We start from the raw sequence: 21,829 nt of genomic DNA on the forward strand, positions 1-21,829 counted from the left end.
CATAGTTTGAAGGACTCAAATCTCATTTGAATTTTTTTAACCATATTATTTATCATTATTAAATCAAAAAAATAATTAAAAAATAAATATAAGTAAAAAAGAAACTTGAAAAGATGAAAGCTATAAAAATCTTAAAGGATACAATTTTGTACATAATAAAATGAACATGAATAGTCACTACTTAAAAGTGCAGTTGTATACGTTGCAACATAATGAAATACACATAATGTAATCAAAACTATATAAATAAATTGTGCTTCAGGACCAATTGTTTATAATAATTCTAAATTATATATATTGTAAATAATTATATTTTTATCATCTATTATTGAGCAATAAATTGTATTATATATTAATAAATTTATTATTATAATTTTTTTTATTATTTTTAATTAATTAATATGTATATAATTTTAAAAAAATATAGTAAAAATTAATAAAAAAAATATAGAAACAAAATAATAATAATTAAGGTCTAAATTTAAATATATTTATATAAGAAATAAAAATTCTATCCATTTAACAATACTCTTTTTTTTTTTCCTTAAGTATATTTGCAAAAGTATTTTATAGAAAAAGAATTCAAATGTCACTTCTTAGATTAATCTATAATTTCATATTTTTTATAAATATTTATAATATTAATTGAGTTGATAAAATCTGTATATTTATATAAAGAGTAATTTACGGCATAAGTAATTAAGTCTAACTTTCAGTTACAAATAAATATCTAAGTTTAATTTTTAGCGGCAATAATACTTAAGTTATAATTTTGAAACTCTGTAAGTACCAGGACATTAAATGTTAAGTCATTGTTCAAGTGTTATTTTCTTATTGGTATATTTAAAATATTTCTTTTAAAATAAAAATTTAATGACTTGAACAGATCATATTGTCACGTGGCAATTTACTTAATACTTAATATTTAGGTACACACAAATATTTTAGAATTATAACTTAAGTACTATTAGCGTCAAAAACTAAGCTGATATATTTATTTGCAACTAGGAATTAAACTTAGGTATTTATACGGTAAATTACTCTTATATGATGCACAATATGTCTCTAACGAGACTCCAACTTTCACCCTATATTTGTCGTGTGACTACAGTGCACAACATATATGTCGTGGCACTGTACCAACAACATTCACTTTATAAATATATATTTAAATTATTTTTTTGATTTATAAAATTAATATTTAATTTATGTTTATTATTAATTGTATTTATAAAATTAAAAATTTAATTTAGGAAAATTTTACAACGCACATTTTTTTTGGTGCACTAATAAACCCCTATCTCTTATGGTATCTTTTAGACTAGTATTTTTGATGGTTGTATACATTATAATTATTTAAGATCTCCTACAAAAATTTTAAAAATTTAAAAAAATTTAATACGCCGGAAACAAAGTTCCAACATTATGTTGCATACTCTTTTATTTAGAGGGATACGTCGTAAAAACGCAAACTCCAATTATTTTTACCATGATAGTTTCCAATCAAATCCACAAACTATCCCTTAGTGGGTGACTTTTTCTTCAAACTATCACTAGTTTTATTCCGATTTTGGTGATTGTAACACCCTAACTAACATAGGCGTATTACGTGATTTTTAAACATACTGTCCAGCTCGTTGCTAATCAACGAGGTTTATGGAAAAACGTGATTAATTAAAATTTTTGCTTTTTAATTAAACTTATAAAATAATATTACAAAAGACTCGGGATCCCGATTATAAAATCATTTACAAAAAGATTTAACTGTTTAACTGATACACAAAATAAATGTCATCTAACGACCAGTTACAAAAATCAGCCTTGCTGTCCCGATGATCGTACGCTCCAGGCCTAACCGCCCCGACATGTACAATCTTCACAAGCTCGCTCACGGCCCATCAGCTTTAGCCTTGCCTTTACCTACACATAAACGTAAAACTGTGAGTCGACAGACTCAGTAAGAAAAGCATAATAATACTCATACATAATCGCGGTTATGATCAGACGCCCATACCCCTGATCATAACCCTAATAGCCGTGTCCAACACGATACAGAGTCCCGCTACTGCCGTGTCCAACACGGTACTGAGCCACTACTGCCATGTCCAACATGGTACTGAGTTTTGAACGTTCATAGGGACGGTACTATTGACAAGTATCCTCCTGATCGGTCGAACCGGTCATACTCCGCCGTCGGTCATACTCCAGCCCGTACCGACGGGATAGGTCAATAGTACGGAACCACCAACCAAATGTCGGCTGATCGGTCGAGCCGGTCATACTCCGCTATTGTGGTCATACTCCACTCGTACCGACGTGACAGGGGTTGGATGGTTCGAAGCCAACATACAACTAATGTAATCTAACAGGCTTCCTACATGCTCGCTAAACATGTAATCTACATATGCATACTGTTATACTAATCTTACCTGGATTCCGAATTCAGGTGTGCCGGTCAACCTGATTGGAACTTTAGCTGAGCGGCAGATTACAGGCTCCTAAACCATAGAAAATCACAACGCTATAAGTGACACGCTAAATCACTTCCCGGGGACTTAAACTAGGAACTAAAAGTTTCCCTATCGATAAAAAGCATGGCAATACCCCTTAAACATAAAAACGAGAAAAAACACGGGTTCTGAAAATTCCCCAACCGGTAGACCGGTTCTGCAACCAGAATTCCAGTTCTGGGAATTACTGGACCCTCATCCGGAATTCCGGTTGCACAACCGGAATTCCGGTTCCTCGCAGGAACTTTTCAAAAATTCCTAACTCATTCAAATCAAACCCAATTCATACCAAACTTTCCAGACCTGCTCTACATACCCCAAAGAACAATTTCAAAGCATTAAAATCACCCAGAAATCACAGATACAAAATTTGCCATTAAAGCTCAAGCTTTGAGTTCTAAACTCAAACTTGAGCAAAACCACCTAGCATGCATTCAAACCCACTCAAATCTACTTAAACATGCATAAAATCATCTCTGAAAACTACAGTAAACATCACAAAACAGCAGCAACAGATTTCAACAATTTTCTTTGAAAAACTAAAGTTTTGAGCCAAAATTTCATAACTTAATAAACTCAAGAAATCATCAGCCCTAACATGCATGAATCAACACTTTAAATCAAAAATAAACCTCTGAAAACTACACCAAAATACAGCAGCAAACACAACTCAAAAATAAGCATGCAACATACCATTTTCATCATTTTTTTCAACAAAATAAGGAAGGAAAATAACAAGAACTAACCTAGCTTGAAATGGACCTTAAAATGAGAAGAATTAGCAAGCAAACTTCAATGGAGAAAACCAGCTCCTTGCTGCTCCAAGGCTTGGCCGAAATGAGAGGAAAGAAAGAGAGAGTGTTTTGAAAGCTTTTCTCAAATTTTTTCTAAGTGTTAAGTTCTTTTTTTTTTTTTTTTGAAAATGAAATAACACCCACTTAACATAAAGCAATAATATTTCAGCCAAATAAATCACAAATAACATTTATTTTCATTTAATGAAAATCACTAAAAGACAAAATCTCATTGGGGCAAAAAGACCATTTTGCCCCTCCACCATAAAACTACATAAATCATACTAAAGGGGTATTTTTGGGAAATTCTAAATTCCCGGCCATTCCCGACATTCCCAATGTCAAAAGAACCCGTCCCAAACTACTAACATACTAAGTTGTGATTTCTACTGAGCCAAACGCCGAGTTCCAAAATACCGGGCACCGAAAATGCAAAATATGAAAACTACTGAATAACATAACCATGCATTTTTGAATTCCATAAATAACAGTATAATAAATTATTTAAATAGCTATAAATAATTTCATAATTAATCATAAACAACTGCTAACTTCCAAATTAACTAAGCGGGCTTTACAGTGATGCTCTGCTACAGAAAGGAATCAAGGGCTAGAGATCTGAACGGAAGGAGTCATTATATTCCGATGCACCCAATGTAAGATTTTCTTAAACCCTTATGTGTTTATTTCATTGTTTTAGAATTCATATTAGGATGTTAATGAAACATACTTGTTAGGAAATCTAGATCCTGGTAAAATATTTCCAACAAGAACAAGCTTAAACACGTTCGAATTCGTGTCCGTTTCAAATCGCACTTTCGAAGCTTCAATAATGGTGAAACTTGAAACAGTGACCTCCGACCCTTATACAACGTTAAAAAGCTTCCTTAGGTCGTACATAGGTGATCTCAAACCTCCACTTTCACCCTGGTTGCAATCCACTTGAAGAACAAAATTATTTCGGTATATCGTATACACCGTATACATACTCTCTCTCTCTCTTCTCTCTCTCTCTCTCTCTCTCTCTCTCTCTCTCTCTCTCTCTCTCTCTCTCTCTCTCTCTCTCTATTTTGGCGTACGAAATCAGAGCTGAAAAACCTAATTTGTATCATGTTTAAACCCAAGGAAAAAGATCGCTTTGAACCGAAAGTGAACGATTCTCATTCCACAAAAATCAATCCTCTGAATCGTTCTGAATCGTGCGTAACTACCCATTATCGTTCAACAGTTTAAATAATAATATTTACAAATATAATTACTAAAAATAATAATCACAAATATTATTATACTCTTATAAAGTTAACACATATCATTATTATTATTATGATCTTTTTGTTTTGATTGGATGATGTAATATTTTATATTATTTAATAATTATTAATTTTTTTGAGCAATTGTGTCTCATCAATCATGTTGTAAAAAAAATTATGCCTTACTTCACTCACTTGTTCAGGTGACTTTTAAATTTTATTGAGAATGTGTATAAACCTTCTATTTCATATTTTTCAATATTAATAAATTTTTTTTAAAATAAAAAAAGGTAATGACAAAATTAATTGTTTAAAATAATATAATTTTTTTGCAACCTTTAAAATGAACAGAGAAGTACAATATGATATATTATATATATTGACATTTGTATGTGCTATAGCTTTTGTCTTTTAAGGATAATCATCTTCTATCAAAAAAGAAAAAAATAACATATATAAACCATTTGCATATATAAATTCACGTAATTCACTTAAATAAGAAAACAATATATATATATATATATATTATATATATATACAGTAGAACCTCTATTTAAGAATACTCTATTCAAGAATAACCTCTAATTTGTTATAAAAAAATCAAGTCCCAATTTGGGCCACTTATAAATAAGAATAACCTCTAAATTGTAATTAGTTATACATTTTTTAAGTCCCGTATTAACAAAATATACCTCTATATAAGAATAATTACATCTTAATAAAATATATACATATGTTTATTATTAATTGTATTTATAAAATTAAAAATTTAATTTTGGAAAATTTTACAACGCACATTTTTTTTGGTGCACTGATGAACTCCTATCTCTTATGGTGTCTTTTAGACTAGTATTTTTTATGGTCGTGTACATTATAATTATTTAAGATCTCCTACAAAATTTTGAAAAATTTAAAAAAATTTAATACGCCGGAAACAAAGTTCAAACATTATGTTACATCTGTGACTCTTTTATTTAGAGGGATACATCGTAAAATTAACACAAACTCCAATTATTTTTCCCATGATAGTTCCCAATCAAATACTCAAACTATCCCTTAGTGGGTGACTTTTTCTTCAAACTATCACTAGTGGACAAATATATAGTGCGTGACTTCTTCCGCACCAAGTAAAGTGCGGGAAGGAATCATTTGCCACTTATATATACAGTAGAATCTCTATTTAAGAATACTCTATTCAAGAATAACCTCTAATTTGTTATAAAAAAATCAAGTCCCAATTTGGGCCACTTATAAATAAGAATAACCTCTAAATTGTAATTAGTTATACATTTTTTAAGTCCCGTATTAATAAAATATACCTCTATATAAGAATAATTACATCTTAATAAAATATATACATATGTTTTGTAAATTTATTTACATAAAATTAATAATTTTATTTCAAATTGTAACATATGTATTACCATTATATTTACTCTAAAATAATTCTATTATAATATAGTATTAATAATTATTTATTGTTATTATTGTTACATTGATATTTTTTAGTATTTTAATTTTTTTTTCTGGTATAACTCTATTTAGTTATAACCTCTTAATTAGAATATAATTTGCTTGGTCCCAAATCTATTCTTGAATAGAGATTCTACTGTATCTATATAAATTTGTTTGTTTTGAAAGCAAAGTTGTAATTTGTTTATTATAAACTAAGCAGACCAAGAATGGTCAGGTCATTACAAAACACACCAAACGGATACACATACACGGCAAGTCTAAGTCCCGTAATTGTTGGTGATAAGTGCCCATCAATCATATTATAATATAAATTAAACATAATCTTTATATATTAAAAGTGGCTACTTAAGGATATTTCTTGGTTTAACAGTATATACTTAAAAGTAAAAGAATATTATGTTAAATTTAACTTTTTTCTCACGTTAATAAATAAACCCAATAAAAAATTAAACAATCTTTTAAATATTAATAATTTCTTTTTAAATTAAAAAAATCATCTTAGACACATATATCTCTAACAAACCTATCTTGGCAGAATATTAATAATTTTTTTTTATTTTTAAAAAAGAAAATTCTTTATATATTAAAGTTAACCTCACGTTATCTAATGTTTTCTCTAGATAAGCATAAGAAGCAGAAATATCACTTCTATCTTTGTGTGATTGCAGATATACCACTTCTGTCATTAACCAACTTTTTAGCTTTATAAATGGAGATGTTCATATAATATTAACACTTTACAGAATATTTATAGATATAAACTTACATTACAACGCTATGTTAAAAAAAGAACTAAATAGAATAATCTACTACTCCAATAATAAGTTTATTTACAATTTTATAATTACACTAATATTATTTTTAATATATTATTAAATAATATTTCAAATATAAATATTTAATTTTTTCAAAAAAAAAATTTGTAATCTTTAAAAATAAAATACATTCACAATCTTAAAAAGACCAAAATCTTAAATGAAACTAACAATACATGGCTTGGCACGTACATTCACGTAGTATACTAATATATAACAAACCAAACGTGACTCTTAATGATTATATACATACATTAGCACTAAGAGACTCTAAATGATTTACTGATCCACCAAGTTTCCTGCAAATTAATTATATTTGTCCAACCACGTCTACTATCAAACCTCATATTTTTAGGGGAAAAACGCAAAAAGAAAAATGAAGATTTCTCTAGTCATTCAAGACAATAAAATTGTTGTATCTCTCTTGTTAATATGTTGGTGTCTTCGTCTTCCGTTACTTGGTGAAGGTTGTCCTACATGTTCTTCTACACACACTCAACGTCAAGGTATGCAATTTTATAGTGTCTTCTCTATTTTAGCAAAACTGTACTATAACGACTTAGAAGCTATGAAGATGAAGTCTTTAAGAATAATGAGATTATAATATTTTGTTTTGTAGACAAAACATTACCACATATGACTTCAAATGTCAATGAAGTCTCTGGAAAATCCTTTGATTATATAATAGTTGGAGGAGGTACCACTGGCTGTCCCTTGGCTGCAACCTTGTCTGAAAGATTTTCAGTGCTCTTAGTTGAACGAGGTGGTTCACCGTACGGAAATCCTTTAGTAATAGACAAGAGGTTCTATGGATTATCCTTAATCCAAACCGATGAATACTTATCGGTTGCTCAAAGGTTTGTCTCCGACGATGGCATTCCAAATCTTCGAGGCAGGGTTTTAGGAGGCTCGTCAGCTTTGAACGCTGGTTTTTACAGTAGGGCAAGTGGGGATTTTGTCAAACGGGTTGGGTGGAATGAGGAGATGGTGAAAGATGCTTATGAATGGGTCGAATCTAAAGTAGTTTTCAAACCTAAGTTGACTCCATGGCAGAGGGCTACTGAATCTAGCTTTCTTGAAACTGGGATTTTACCATATAATGGTTATAGTCTTGAACATATTGAAGGTACAAAGGTTGGTGGGAGTATTTTTGATCAATGTGGAAAAAGACACACCTCAGCTGATCTTCTAATGGCAAGCAATTCAAAAAACATGACAATTCTTTTAAATACCACAGTAATGGATGTAATCTTTGGAAATAATGGTGAGTAATGATATATCGGTAAACTTCTTTAAAAACCTTTTTTTTACATGCTATTTCATTTTCTTTTCGTAACTCCAAATTTTAGGTTGTTTATACAATCCACAAAAATCAGTTTGGTCTTCCAGTAGTTAGAAAGTTAAGTAGTTATACCTTGGTTCTCCTAATTGTGTTATAAAAGGGAATTGTTTGGTGACTTTCATGGTGAAAGATCTTCTTGGAGGAAAAGTAATTGTAGGCCTCATTAATTGCTGAGTAGAATCTACGGCCTTTGTTTCACTATCATTTCTCTTTGTTGTGACATTTTCCATCGCTTTATTAATTTATTGTTCATACATTTGTTTTAACTGTTATAGTATTATTGTTGTTTCGATAGTTTGTGTTAGTGACTCCAAATTCGCAGGTAAAACAGCAGAGAAAATAGCTTTGGGAATAAGGTTCATCAAAAGTGATGGAAGCTCACATATAATTCATAGAGTTTATCTCAACCAACCAAATGATTCTAGCTCATGGGGAGATGTTATATTAGCAGCTGGGGCACTAGGCAGCCCTCAAATTCTAATGTTAAGTGGCATTGGTTCTTATAAGCACCTAAAGAATTTCAACCTAACGTTAGTGACTGACTTGAAGAGAGTTGGTCATGGAATTCAAGATAACCCTGCACTTTCCATTTTGGTGGACTCTAAGCCCCAGAAACGATTACCAGATACACCCCAAGTTGTGGGCATTGTTGATAAGTTCAAAATTATAATGGAATCAGGAATTGTGCCAGTTAGTTTCAACCAAACTAGAATTCGAATATCTGCCAAACTTGCTTTCCCATACTCAAAAGGGAAGCTAGAATTGAATAACACAAATCCCAGAAATAACCCATCAGTCAAATTCAACTATCTAGCCAGGGAAGAAGACTCAAGAGGGTGTATAAGAGTGGCCAAGTTGCTGCAAAAGGTTGAGAGATCTCACTCAATTGCTTTGTTTTTGGGTACAGAGAAACACAAGAACTATGTACTGAATATGACTTCTGAAGATGAGCTGAAAAAGTTTTGCAAGAACAATGTGAGGACCTTTTACCATTACCATGGAGGCTGCAATGTCGGATCTGTGGTTGACAAAGAATACAGGGTTTACGGGGTTAATGGACTGAGAGTGGTGGACGGCTCAACTTTCTCTGAATCACCAGGAACAAATCCAATGGCCACACTCTTAATGCTCGGAAGGTACCAAGGAAAAAAGATTCTTCAGGAGAGAATGAGCACTGCAAATTGCGACCAACAACACCGATGATATAGACTATAATTATGTAGATTCAAATCTCAATAAAGAAATGCTTTGAAAAAATCTAATAAATAATGACAAAATATCTCAACTCTGTTTGTGTGGCGTATCATTGGTATATGTTGGGTGTGACTGTGGCGCTTGCAATATTATATACAATAAATAAATAAATAAATGAATTCTGTTAATTATATTGTAGAATACCAAAGAAACGTACGCATTTTATTTTTTAACTGAAAATTCATTAAAACTGTTGTAATTCTAGCGGAAATAACTTTGAGGATTCAATCATAAAACTTGCAATAAACGCACAACTTGAACAGTAATTATGAACATAAACCAATTAATCAACACAATGAATCAAACTAGAAATTAATCAAAGAACAACACAAGATTTTATCCTGGTTCCGGTCCTAGAGATCAACATGATCCCTGGCCATACTCCAGTTGAGAAACATCACCAATTATTCATTAATATGTGAATAAGAGAACATCAATACGATTACAATAACCAGAGCAATCACAGCTTAGATGAGACTAACCCGAGTACACCCCCTTGTTCTTGACCCTCTTCAAGAACAGAACTCTCAGCTTAGAACCCTAACCAACTCTCAAATCCTCTCTCTTATTCTCTCTCTTCAAGCTTTTGTTGCTCTGCTCCTTAAAGTGAAAAAGACTAGACTTATATATAGACCCAACTCAAACAAGGATAGCACCAACTAACTAACTAACATAACCGATAGTTAGTTAAGTTAGTTGGTTTAAGGAGTTGGATAATAGGTTGGTTTAGAGGATCGATTTCCACAAATTTCCACCTTGATTCTCTAAAGCAACCTATCAGAGTCTTTTCACTGAAGTCTTGATGATGTGAAATCTCGAAATGTTCAACAAGAACCAATGTTCAGCAAACTGAGACAATGCATCAGTTTGCTGAATGTGAGAGCCTTTGTTCCCATGTCAGCAGGGTTGTCACTTGTGTGCACCTTTTCCGATTCCAGAACCCTGTCCTCAATCTTCTCTCGAGTCCAATACAATCTAATGTCAATGTGCTTGCTCTTCTCATGATATACAGGATTCTTGCACAGGTAAATAGATGACAGACTTGTTGGGTTTTATGCCCTAAATAAAACTCATTTCAATATAATCAGATTTACTTATTAATATAGATCAGAAATAACATTTAATGTTGCATGGTTCACATGATTTATTTCATGATTATATGTACATAATGTATAAATTCATCTGAAACCCTTTTCACATACTTGATCCTGTTTATTGTGCCGTCAACACAATGGAAAGTAAACATGACTATGTGAATAAAGTTTCCTAGATTTATCAGACATAGGGTTTTACTGATATGATAATCTACAACAAGAGTTTACTTGCATTTGGAGAAATGCTATGTTCTTTCCAGAGCATTGGTTAAAGTAAAGCTCAGGTTGGATGCATGGAGTATGCATCGGAAGGGACCGATATTGAACTTTGACTTAGATTTATTAAACTTACCGTAATATCTATTCAAGTCAATATCGCCTAGTTGATCCTAGATCAAATGATCTTAATCCTGATATGATTAGGCTCAATCTTGAGAGGCTATTCGTGTTCTTTGATTTGTTAGTTAAGCCTACTTTTAGGTCAGGGTGATACGTACATTTTGGGAACACGGTAGTGCAATTGAGTGGGAGCGCTAACATAAACATGGAATCTATAGCTTCTATCTGGCAAATAGTAAGCAAAGGATAATCTCCTTCGAGCTTGACCAAACGAACATAAATGGTGGAGTACTCATTTCACATAAGCTGAAATATCATTTATACGGGGTCAAGTGTTTTAAGGATAAAATACATTGTAGGGTATTACGGTAATCTAATCCCTTTACAGTGTAGATCATTCATATAGAGGATCATTGATCACGTTAGGATTATAACAATGGATAACTAATGATGTGTCTATGGTGGAACATATAGAGCATTCTATATACTGAGAGTGCAATTCTAAGTTCTATGCGTGGATTCAACGAAGAATTAATAAGTTAGTGAATTTTAGTGCTAAATTCTTGATCTACTTATTGGAAGCTCGGTTATATAGACCCATGGTCCCCGCACTAGTTGAGATAATATTGCTTGTAAGACTCATATAATTGGTTTTGATTAATCAATTATAATTCTCAAATTAGACTATGTCTATTTGTGAATTTTTCACTAAGTAAGGGCGAAATTGTAAAGAAAGAGTTTTAGGGGCATATTTGTTAATTATGATACTTTGTATGGTTCAATTAATAAATATGATAAATGACAATATTATTTAATAATTATTTATAGTTATTAAATAGATAGAATTGGCAGTTAAATGGTTGAATTAGAAAATTGGCGTTTTGGAGAAAATCAGATGCAGAAAAGATAAAACTGCAAAATTGCAAAAAGTGAGGCCCAAATCCACTATATAAGGCCGGCCACTTTTGTAGGGTTTTCCCTCTGATATTTTCATTATTTTAATGCCAAATAATTCAAACCTAACCCTAGTGGAATGCAATAAATAGATAGTGAAGGCTTCAGGAAAATTACACTTAAATTTTCTATTTTTCCTTCAGAGAAAAACCTGAGCCTTCTCTCTCCCTATCTTTGGCCGAACCCTCTCTCTCTCTTCCTCATTCAAATTTCGAAATACTTAGTGTATGAGTAGTGCCCACACACAGCCAGTGATACCTCAATCATAGTGAGGAAGATCGTGAAGAAAGATCATCAGCAAAGGAGTTTCAGCATCAAGGATTCAGAGAAAGAGATCTAGGTTCAGATATTGATAATGCTCTGCTACAGAAAGAAATCAAGGGCTAGATATCTGAACGGAAGGAGTCATTATATTCCGCTGCACCCAATGTAAGGTTTCTTTAACTTTATATGTGTTTATTTCATCGTTTTAGAAAGTTCATATTTAGGGTGTTAATAAACATACTTGTGAGTAGATCTAAGATCCTGGTAAAATAATTTCTAACAACTGGTATCAGAGCCATGGTAATTGATTTACTTGCAAGAAATTTGGACTTTAAAACGATTTTTTGTTTGTTTTTGGATGGTATCATGTTGTATTGAGTGTTATTTGATGATTGATTGGTGTTTGTGAATTTTAATTACAAATAATTGAATATCTGTTTCTGGAATTATTTTTATTGGATAGTATGGAAAAAATTAAGCAAGTTACCTTTTTACAGAACTCAATTTCGATTTAATTTGAATTAGTTATGATTTTTTGAAGATTTGAAAAAATCGGAGTTGTGCTGAAATTTTCCTGCGATTGCGAAAACTGTCCGTACAGCTCACAATTTTTTCGTTTTCTTTGATTTTTCATGCTTTTTCATGGAATTAACTTCCGATTTTTTGTGTAGTTCTATATTTATACTATTACTATTCCTAATTCAATTCTAATTATCATTATGAATTAATTTAATATTTTTTAAATTTAATTCAAGATATTAGTGTAATTTGAATTTAAAATAGTTAGTATCTATCTTTTTTGCTTAATTATCTATCTTATTTTTAAATTTGATTATATCTTATCTTATTTTTAAATTTAAGGTCAGATTTTAAATTTTTAAATTAAATCTTTTTTTAAATAATTTGACCTTATTTAAATTTAAAATAAGATAACTATAATCATGTAATTTTAAATAGATGTAAGATATTTTGCTAACTTTTAAATTTTGTTATTTTATTTATTTAAATTACATTTAAAATCTGAAAAAATATTCATTTATCTTTTTTAATTTTTTATTTAATTTATATTTATAAAATAACATTTAAATTTTAAAAGTAGTTAGCAAATTTTGAAATGATATTTAGGTTGGTTGAAACCTAATTTTTCAAAATTGTAGGTTTAATTTTAAATTTTTTTTAAATTTCGAAAATTTTTAAAATTTTTTTTAAATTTTTTTTCCGAAAATAAATTTTTATTTATTTATTAATTATTTTTCAAAATTATTTATTTAAAATTAAATAAATCCTACATCGAACTATCCAGCTTACCTTGTTGCAGGAGTATGTATTTTAGCTTGTGTGTAAGTTTTCAAAACCTATTATTACTTGATTGCAAATAGCCATGGTTACTTTTGTCAGATCTAATGATCTGATGGCTCCCTTGGTCAAGTTAATAATTTGTAACAGGTATTTTTACAATCTTCTTTCATTTGTGTATGACCTAGCAACATGATAGGACCCATCCAAAGTGTGCCTGTGTGAGCCTATGTGTTGAATTTCATTATAGATGCATATAGGTTGCTGTTGCTAAAATAAATTATCATAGTTCTTGATAGAATTTATTTAGGCCCATTTAGTTTTTGGGCCTATTCAATTAATAATAGTTGTTCTTATTAAGGTTAAATTCCTCTCTTTTGGGCCTTGTGTGAGAGTTGGGAACCATAGTAGTGGGTACGACATACTGAACCCAGCACCCCCTCACATGAACCACCCCAATTGTGAAGGCCCATTTGCCTAATTTGAATAACTGTACTAGGTTAATTAAACTAGTTTAACCTAATAAAATTGATTAGCAACATAATTAATTTCATTTATCTTGAAATTAATTTAAGAAAATTATAGTTTAAAGAATTTTTTATTCTAAGCTAAACTATATGTATTTTCTTGTATTTAATTAAATATAGAATTATAACCATCTAGATTCTTTTTGGAGCTTAATTTAAATTTTTCATTAAATATTCCTATTTAAGTTGATATTTAGTTATCTTCAACTAACCAACTTAAATCTGAATATCTTTTGGATTTAAAATTTCAAAATTAAGTTGAAGAATTTTAGGCATTGGTTATTAAGATTCTTTAGATATTTTTTAAGTTAATATCTTTTCGAATATTAACTTAAAATGGAATATTTTAGATATTTTTTAAGTTAATATCTTTTCGAATATTAACTTAAAATGGAATATTTTCAAATTAAGTGGTTACAACTTAATTTTTGATATTTAATTAAATTTAAATTTGAAAAATATTTAGGTTCTAGATTTTTTCTAATACAACCTAAATTAGATATTTTTTCAAATTTTGCGGAAAAGATACTTAGTCAAATAAGATATTTTCTAGATAGTTATTTCTAGACTACTTATTATTTCTAATATTTAAAAGGAAAATATTATACATTGTGAAATTAATTATTTATATAATTAATTTTGGTACAATTTATTTTAAGTATATTTTTCCTAGTCTTAAACTAGAGATTAATAATTAAGCCTTCTCTACACTTAATTATTTATTTCTTGAATTTAATTAACTTGAAGATTAAATATCTAAGTTGATTCTCATCATCATACTTAAATATTTCTTTTTCATGACACTTAATTAAATAGAAAATTATTTTTTAGTTGAAATTTATTTTTTCAACTAAATTTAAATAATTTTCAAAACATATTTTTTCTTTATTTTATTAATCAAATTTCGAAATTGCATTTCTTAAATGCTGGAATTTCGAATTTTATTTGAAAAATAGATTAAAGTTGTAAATTATTTATTTTAATTTTGGACCAACTTAAATCAATAATTTTTTTCATTTAATGATTAATTAAAATAAATTGAATTAAAGTATATTATTAGAAATTGAATTAATTAGTCAAAGAAAAATCTACATAGATGATATTTTTGCTTGAAGTATTTTTCTAGTGTATTTAATTAAATAGAAAATTAATATTTAAGTTGATTTTCATCATCATACTTAAATATTTGAAATTTTTCTTATATATTTAATTAAATAAGAAAATTATATTTTTTGTTGTAAATTAATTTTATTAATTAATTTTGGGCCAACATCAAATTAGAATAATTTTTCCAGGATTAATTTTTTATTTTAACTTGCATTTTCGAAAATTGTGTCCTAGAATACTTTAATTTTTCGAAATGCAATATATATTTATAGAAAATTAAATTTGAGTTGTAAATTAATTTAAATTAATTTTGTAACAACTTAAATTGAATATTTTTCTAAATATTTATTGGAAATTATTACTAAGATGGAAATAATTCATGTTATTTTCATATCCATCTAAGTAAAATTTATAAATATTAAATTAAAATTTATATTTAGAATTTTTCATTCTAAATTGGAAATTTTAAATAAATATATATTTAAAATAAATAAATTAAATAAAGAGAATCAAAGAAAATACAACTCACTTTAAATAATGAGCTTGATTATTATTAAGATATTCGATCTCCATTGTTGGTCTTACAAAAGTTAAATGTTTTCAATATAACCTCGAGACGCTAGACTTTGTCCCCCTATGGATGGTTATTTGTTGAACGCATCTAACACCGTAAGATTTTATTTGATAAGTATTTTGTGAGTTTTCGTCTCTATTTAGACTCTCCCTTACGGTGACTACTTAGAGATAAACTCATAAAACATGATACAATGGTGGAAGCTCATAAAATAAGAATAACCTTGACTCTCGCCTACCGGGACAACGTTGGATTCTTATTTTGATCGAATAAAACGTTGCTAGAATGGTTTCTATTTTAGATGAGCTGACAACTCTATTCAATAAATGATACTTTGACTCTCGCCTACCGGGACACTGTATCAGCTTGTTGAAAACCTTGGAAATTATTTAGGATTGTATGTTTTAGTATTTTCACTAGTCATTCCTACTTGCTATATGTTTATAATTTCTGAATTGTGTATGAATTTATATTGAACCATGTTATTTTCTGTTATTAAATTGTAGTTTAATTTCGAATCTTCATTGTTGGTCTAACATGTTTGTTTTTCTAATGAGATAAATCCCTAATGGATTTTCACCATTAGACATACATAATAGTGTAAGATCTCGAAAGATAAATATTGTATATGCAACATCTAGCTGTTCATCAATTGATGACACCTTAGACTAGTATGTTTACAATATGAAACAAGAAGATTACATAAATAAGATTACTTTGTCTTTCGCTAATCGAAGCATCGTTGGATTCTTATTTATAAACGAAATTATCCTAATTCCTCTTAGCTTATTCATTTTGAATTAGCTTCAAAACATATAATTGGATGAATGGTCTATAAATCATTTCATGTCATTCTATATTTTCTCTTAAGAAATTAAATGACGCATATGATTATAATCCCGAAATTCTATTCCCAATTGATACAAATCCTCAATCTTAGAAATCTCCTACTTGTATGGGCTAATCTGACTTAGAGTTTAAATAGTAGTGGTGGTCCAAGAAAGAATTACTCATTATATTTGGTTGAATTTAAGTCTTTGACTTTAATTTTAGAATCCAAACAGAAATTTTCTTATATTTCTAATTCCAGAATACAATACAGTTACACTTTCTCAAGTGTTTAATATCCATATTCTATTAATGGATTCAAACTGTATGGAATATGAGTTAGGTATTCTGTGACCGGGATCCACTTGCACTATTCTAAAAATTCTTTGATGTAACTAAACCTAAATCATCAAAAGACTCAACCACATTTTTCATTAATCTATGGCATTTGTATCTTGTTCATAGTGGATTTGACATGGAATAACCTAAAGTTTTCTAATACAAGGACATAAAAGGAAATTTTCGTTTATAAGTCTATTCAATGGACTTAACAAAACTTCGTGTTCCTAGTATTATAGGATTGAGTTCATCTAAACCTATGGCTTGTGGTATACCTGGTAATTACTTACTCTAATGCAAGCAACTTACTTTAGTAAGATGCTGAAGCATTTTCTTTCTAATGGCAATCTATAGAAGCTTCACAACTTCTTAGGTATAGATTTTATTTATCTAAGGAAAAGTCTCAACTATTCCAGAAAAGATAAAGCCATGAAAGAATTTCTTATATCAACAGTGAGAGGTCTTAGATATGCTTTTCTATGCCTTAGACCAGACACCTGCTGTTGAGTGGGAGTAATGAGTAGGTATCAGATTAATCCAGGAGAAGAACATTGGAAGACAATCAAGTAAATCTTAAGATTAAGAAGAGGAACTATATGTTAGTCTATAAGAGTGTGTTTAAAACTCTTAGACTACACCACATCAGATTTCGAAATTTGCCTTTGTGTTAGTAAATCTTTCTGATAAGATGGTGATTACTCTGGGGGTGGAATAGTGATTTTGGAGAAGTGTAAAAACCTATCTGAAGTCTCTAGGTCTACCAGAGAGAGACTGAATGTTAAAGCTGCAGGAAAGGTACTTATTCAGTCTAAGGAAAGTTCTATACATTTTTGGCATCATTCCAAATTGCCTTAACTACTAGTGTTAATTTCCTGATTAACCCAAAAGTAGTTGCCAAAGGTATAGAATCCAGTATCCCAAGAGAGTAGACATATAGAGAGGAATTTCACATTATTAATGATTTTGTGATTAAGGAAGAGTAATGGTGGAGAAAGGGTTGTGGTTAATTCAACCTTTCAGGTCCTATTACGAGGAGTTTACTACTACTACACTTGATTTGTATATCAAGGGGTTGAGATTATTTGAAACGGACGTTTTGTTTTATATTAGTGCAAGTGGGAGTTTGTTGGGTTTTATGCCCTAAATAAAACTCATTTCAATATAATCAGATTTACTTATTAATATAGATCAGAAATAACATTTAATGTTGCATGGTTCACATGATTTATTTCATGATTATATGTACATAATGTATAAATTCATCTGAAACCCTTTTCACATACTTGATCCTGTTTATTGTGCCGTCAACACATTGGAAAGTAAACATGACTATGTGAATAAAGTTTCCTAGATTTATCAGACATAGGGTTTTACTGATATGATAATCTACAACAAGAGTTTACTTGCATTTGGAGAAATGCTATGTTCTTTCCAGAGCATTGGTTAAAGTAAAGCTCAGGTTGGATGCATGGAGTATGCATCGGAAGGGACCGATATTGAACTTTGACTTAGATTTATTAAACTTACCGTAATATCTATTCAAGTCAATATCGCCTAGTTGATCCTAGATCAAATGATCTTAATCCTGATATGATTAGGCTCAATCTTGAGAGGCTATTCGTGTTCTTTGATTTGTTAGTTAAGCCTTGTAACACCCTAACTAACATAGGCGTATTACGTGATTTTTAAACATACTGTGCAGCTCGTTGCTAATCAACGAGGTTTATGGAAAAACGTGATTAATTAAAATTTTGCTTTTTAATTAAACTTATAAACAATATTACAAAAGACTCGGGATCCCGAATATAAAATCATTTACAAAAAGATTTGACTGTTTAACTGTTACATAAAATAAAAGTCGTCTAACGACCAGTTACAAAAAAAAATCAGCCTCGATGTCCCGATGATCGTACGCTCCAGGCCTAACGGCCCCGACATGTACAATCTTCACGAGCTCGCTCACGGTCCATCAGCTTTAGCCTTGCCTTTACCTACACATAAACGTAAACTGTGAGTCAACAGACTCAGTAAGAAAAGCATAATAATACTCATACATAAATCTAACTGCCGTGTCCAACACGATACTGAGTCCCGCTACTGCCGTGTCCAACACGGTACTGAGCCACTACTGCCATGTCCAACATGGTACTGAGTTTTGAACGTTCACAGGGACGGTACTATTGACAAGTATCCTCCTGATCGGTCGAACCGGTCATACTCCGCCGCCGGTCATACTCCAGCCCGTACCGACGGGATAGGTCAATAGCACGGAACCACCAACCAAATGTCGACTGATCGGTCGAACCGGTCATACTCCGGCTGCTGGTCATACTCCAGCCTGTACCGACGTGACAGGGTTGGATGGTTCGAAGCCTATATACATAACTAATGTAATCTAACAGGCTTCCTACATGCACGCTAAACATGTAATCTACATATGCATACTGTTATACTAATCTTACCTGGATTCCGAATTCAGGTATGCCGGTCAACCTGACTGGAACTTTAGCTGAGCGGCGGACATCGGCTCCTAAACCATAAAAATCACAACGCTATAAGTGACACGCTAAATCACTTCCCGGGGACTTAAACTAGGAACTAAAAGTTTCCCTATCGATAAAAAGCATGGCAATACCCCTAAAAACATAAAAACGAGGAAAAACACGGGTTCTGAAAATTCCCCAATAGGTAGGCCAGGTTGCCCAACCGAATGCAGGTTACGGGAATTACTAGACCCTCATCCGGAATTCCCGTTGCACAACCGGAATTCCGGTTCCTCGCAGGAATTTTTCAAAAATTCCTAACTCAACCAAATCAAACCCAATCTATACCAAACCTTCCAGACCTGCTCTAAATACCCCAAAGAACATATCCAAGGCATCAAACTAACCCAGAAATCACAGATACACAAATTGCCATTAAAGCTCAAGCTTTGAGTTCTAAACTCAAACTGAGCAAATCCCAAAAACATGCAATCAAACCTTGTTAATTCTACTTAAATATGCATGATTAAGCTTCTGAAAACAAACAAGAACAACAGCAACAACATAGTAACAGATTACACAATATTTCTTCAAAAATCATAACTTTTTGCATAGAAAAAGCTATAGCATGCTCAACCTAATAATCATGCATCAAAACAACTTAAATAACCCTAATCTAACAAGTTTAAACTCAGAAACAACAACAAGATTTCAGCAGCAAGAATAACAAATAATCAAGCATGCATTTCATCAATTTTCATAAAATCTCAAGAAAACAAAGTAGAGAAAGCTAGACAAGAATTACCTTAATTAGAAACACTCTAACTTGCTGAAAATTACTTGAAAAAGAAAAGGAAAATCCAAGCTTCTTGCTGCCCCAAATGGCCAAAATGAGAGGAAAAGAGAGAGAGCTTTTTGGAAAAATTCTATTTTCTACACTTAGTAATTTTTTTGTAAAAGGAATAAGTGAAATCAAAGCCACCTCTAATAATTCATTTCAGCCATTAACTAAATAAAATAACATTTATTTTCAAATAAACAAGTCACTAAAAGACAAAACACTAATGGGGCAAAAAGACCATTTTGCCCCTCCACCATAAAATCACAAAAATCATACTTAAGGGGTATTTTTGGGAAATTCTAAATTCCCGGCCATTCCCGACATTCCCAATGTCTAAAAACCCGTCCCAAACTAAAACATGCTAAGTTGTGATTTCTACTGAGCCAAACGCCGAGTTCCAAAATACCGGGCACCGGAAATGCAAAATATGAAAACTACTGAATAACATAACCATGCATTTCTGAATTCCATAAATAACAGTATAATAAATTATTTAAATAGCTATAAATAATTTCATAATTAATCATAATTAACCGATAATTTCCAAATTAGCTAAGCGGGCTTTACAACTATCCCCCCCTTAAAAGGATTTCGTCCCCGAAATCTAGCCTGAATAACTCTGGATATTGAGCTCTCATATCTGACTCTAGCTCCCAGGTGGCTTCTTCCACCTTGCTGTTTCTCCAGAGAACTTCTACCAAAGCTATGGTCTTATTCCGAAGGACTTTATCCTTTCTATCCAGGATCTGCACTGGCTGCTCCTCATAAGTCATGTCTGGCTGTAGCTCAAGACTCTCATAACTGAGTATATGAGAGGGGTCTGAAACGTATTTTCTCAACATCGAGACATGGAATACGTTGTGAACTACTGATAAGGCTGGAGGCAATGCTAACCGATATGCCACTTGACCTATCTTCTCGAGAATCTCGAAAGGTCCTGTAAATCTAGGGCATAACTTGCCTCTTTTCCCGAAACGTTTAATCCCCTTCATCGGAGATACCCGTAAAAACACATGTTCCCCTACTTGGAACTCAACATCTCTGCGTTTCGGATCTGCGTAACTCTTCTGTCTGCTCTGTGAGGCAAGCATTCTAGTTTTTATCTTCTCTATCGCCTCATTGGTCCGCTGTACTGACTCAGGACCTAGGTATTTCCTCTCCCCTGTCTCATCCCAGTGGATAGGGGATCTACATTTCCTACCGTACAACAGTTCATAGGGAGCCATCCCTATCGTACTCTGATAACTGTTGTTGTAAGAAAATTCTATCAACAGTAGATACTTATTCCATGAGCCTTCAAAGTCCATAACACAGGCTCTAAACATGTCCTCCAATATCTGAATTGTCCTTTCGGACTGACCATCTGTCTGAGGATGGAATGTTGTACTGAATTTTAGCTTTGTACCCATTGCCCGTTGCAAACTTTGCCAAAATTTGGAGGTAAACTTCGGATCCCTGTCCGAAACTATAGACTTCGGTACCCCGTGAAGTCTCACTATTTCTCTGACATATAACTCTGCCAACTGATCCACTGTAAATGTTGTTCTAACCGGCAGAAAATGAGCAGATTTCGTAAACCGATCCACCACTACCCATATGGAATCAAATAAACCCGTGGTCCTAGGTAACCCAACCACAAAATCCATCGTAATATCCTCCCATTTCCATTCTGGTAGGGTTAGAGGCTGCAACAACCCTGCTGGTATCTGATGTTCAGCCTTAATCTGCTGACAAGTGAGGCA

At 31.4% G+C, this 21,829-nt stretch overlaps 1 protein-coding gene across 1 annotated transcript; it reads left to right on the plus strand.

The window, feature by feature from the left end:
• Positions 1-7,086: 7,086 nt before the first annotated feature.
• On the plus strand, positions 7,087-9,572 carry LOC115700869 (protein HOTHEAD). Its single transcript, XM_030628533.2, has 3 exons — positions 7,087-7,351; positions 7,465-8,109; positions 8,510-9,572. The coding sequence occupies exons 1-3, from the start codon at positions 7,222-7,224 to the stop codon at positions 9,388-9,390; spliced, it is 1,656 nt and encodes a 551-aa protein (XP_030484393.1). The 5' UTR covers positions 7,087-7,221; the 3' UTR covers positions 9,391-9,572.
• The last annotated feature ends 12,257 nt before the right edge of the window (positions 9,573-21,829 follow it).

This window comes from Cannabis sativa, chromosome 8 (genome assembly GCF_029168945.1).
Source record: "Cannabis sativa cultivar Pink pepper isolate KNU-18-1 chromosome 8, ASM2916894v1, whole genome shotgun sequence".
NCBI lineage: Eukaryota > Viridiplantae > Streptophyta > Magnoliopsida > Rosales > Cannabaceae > Cannabis > Cannabis sativa.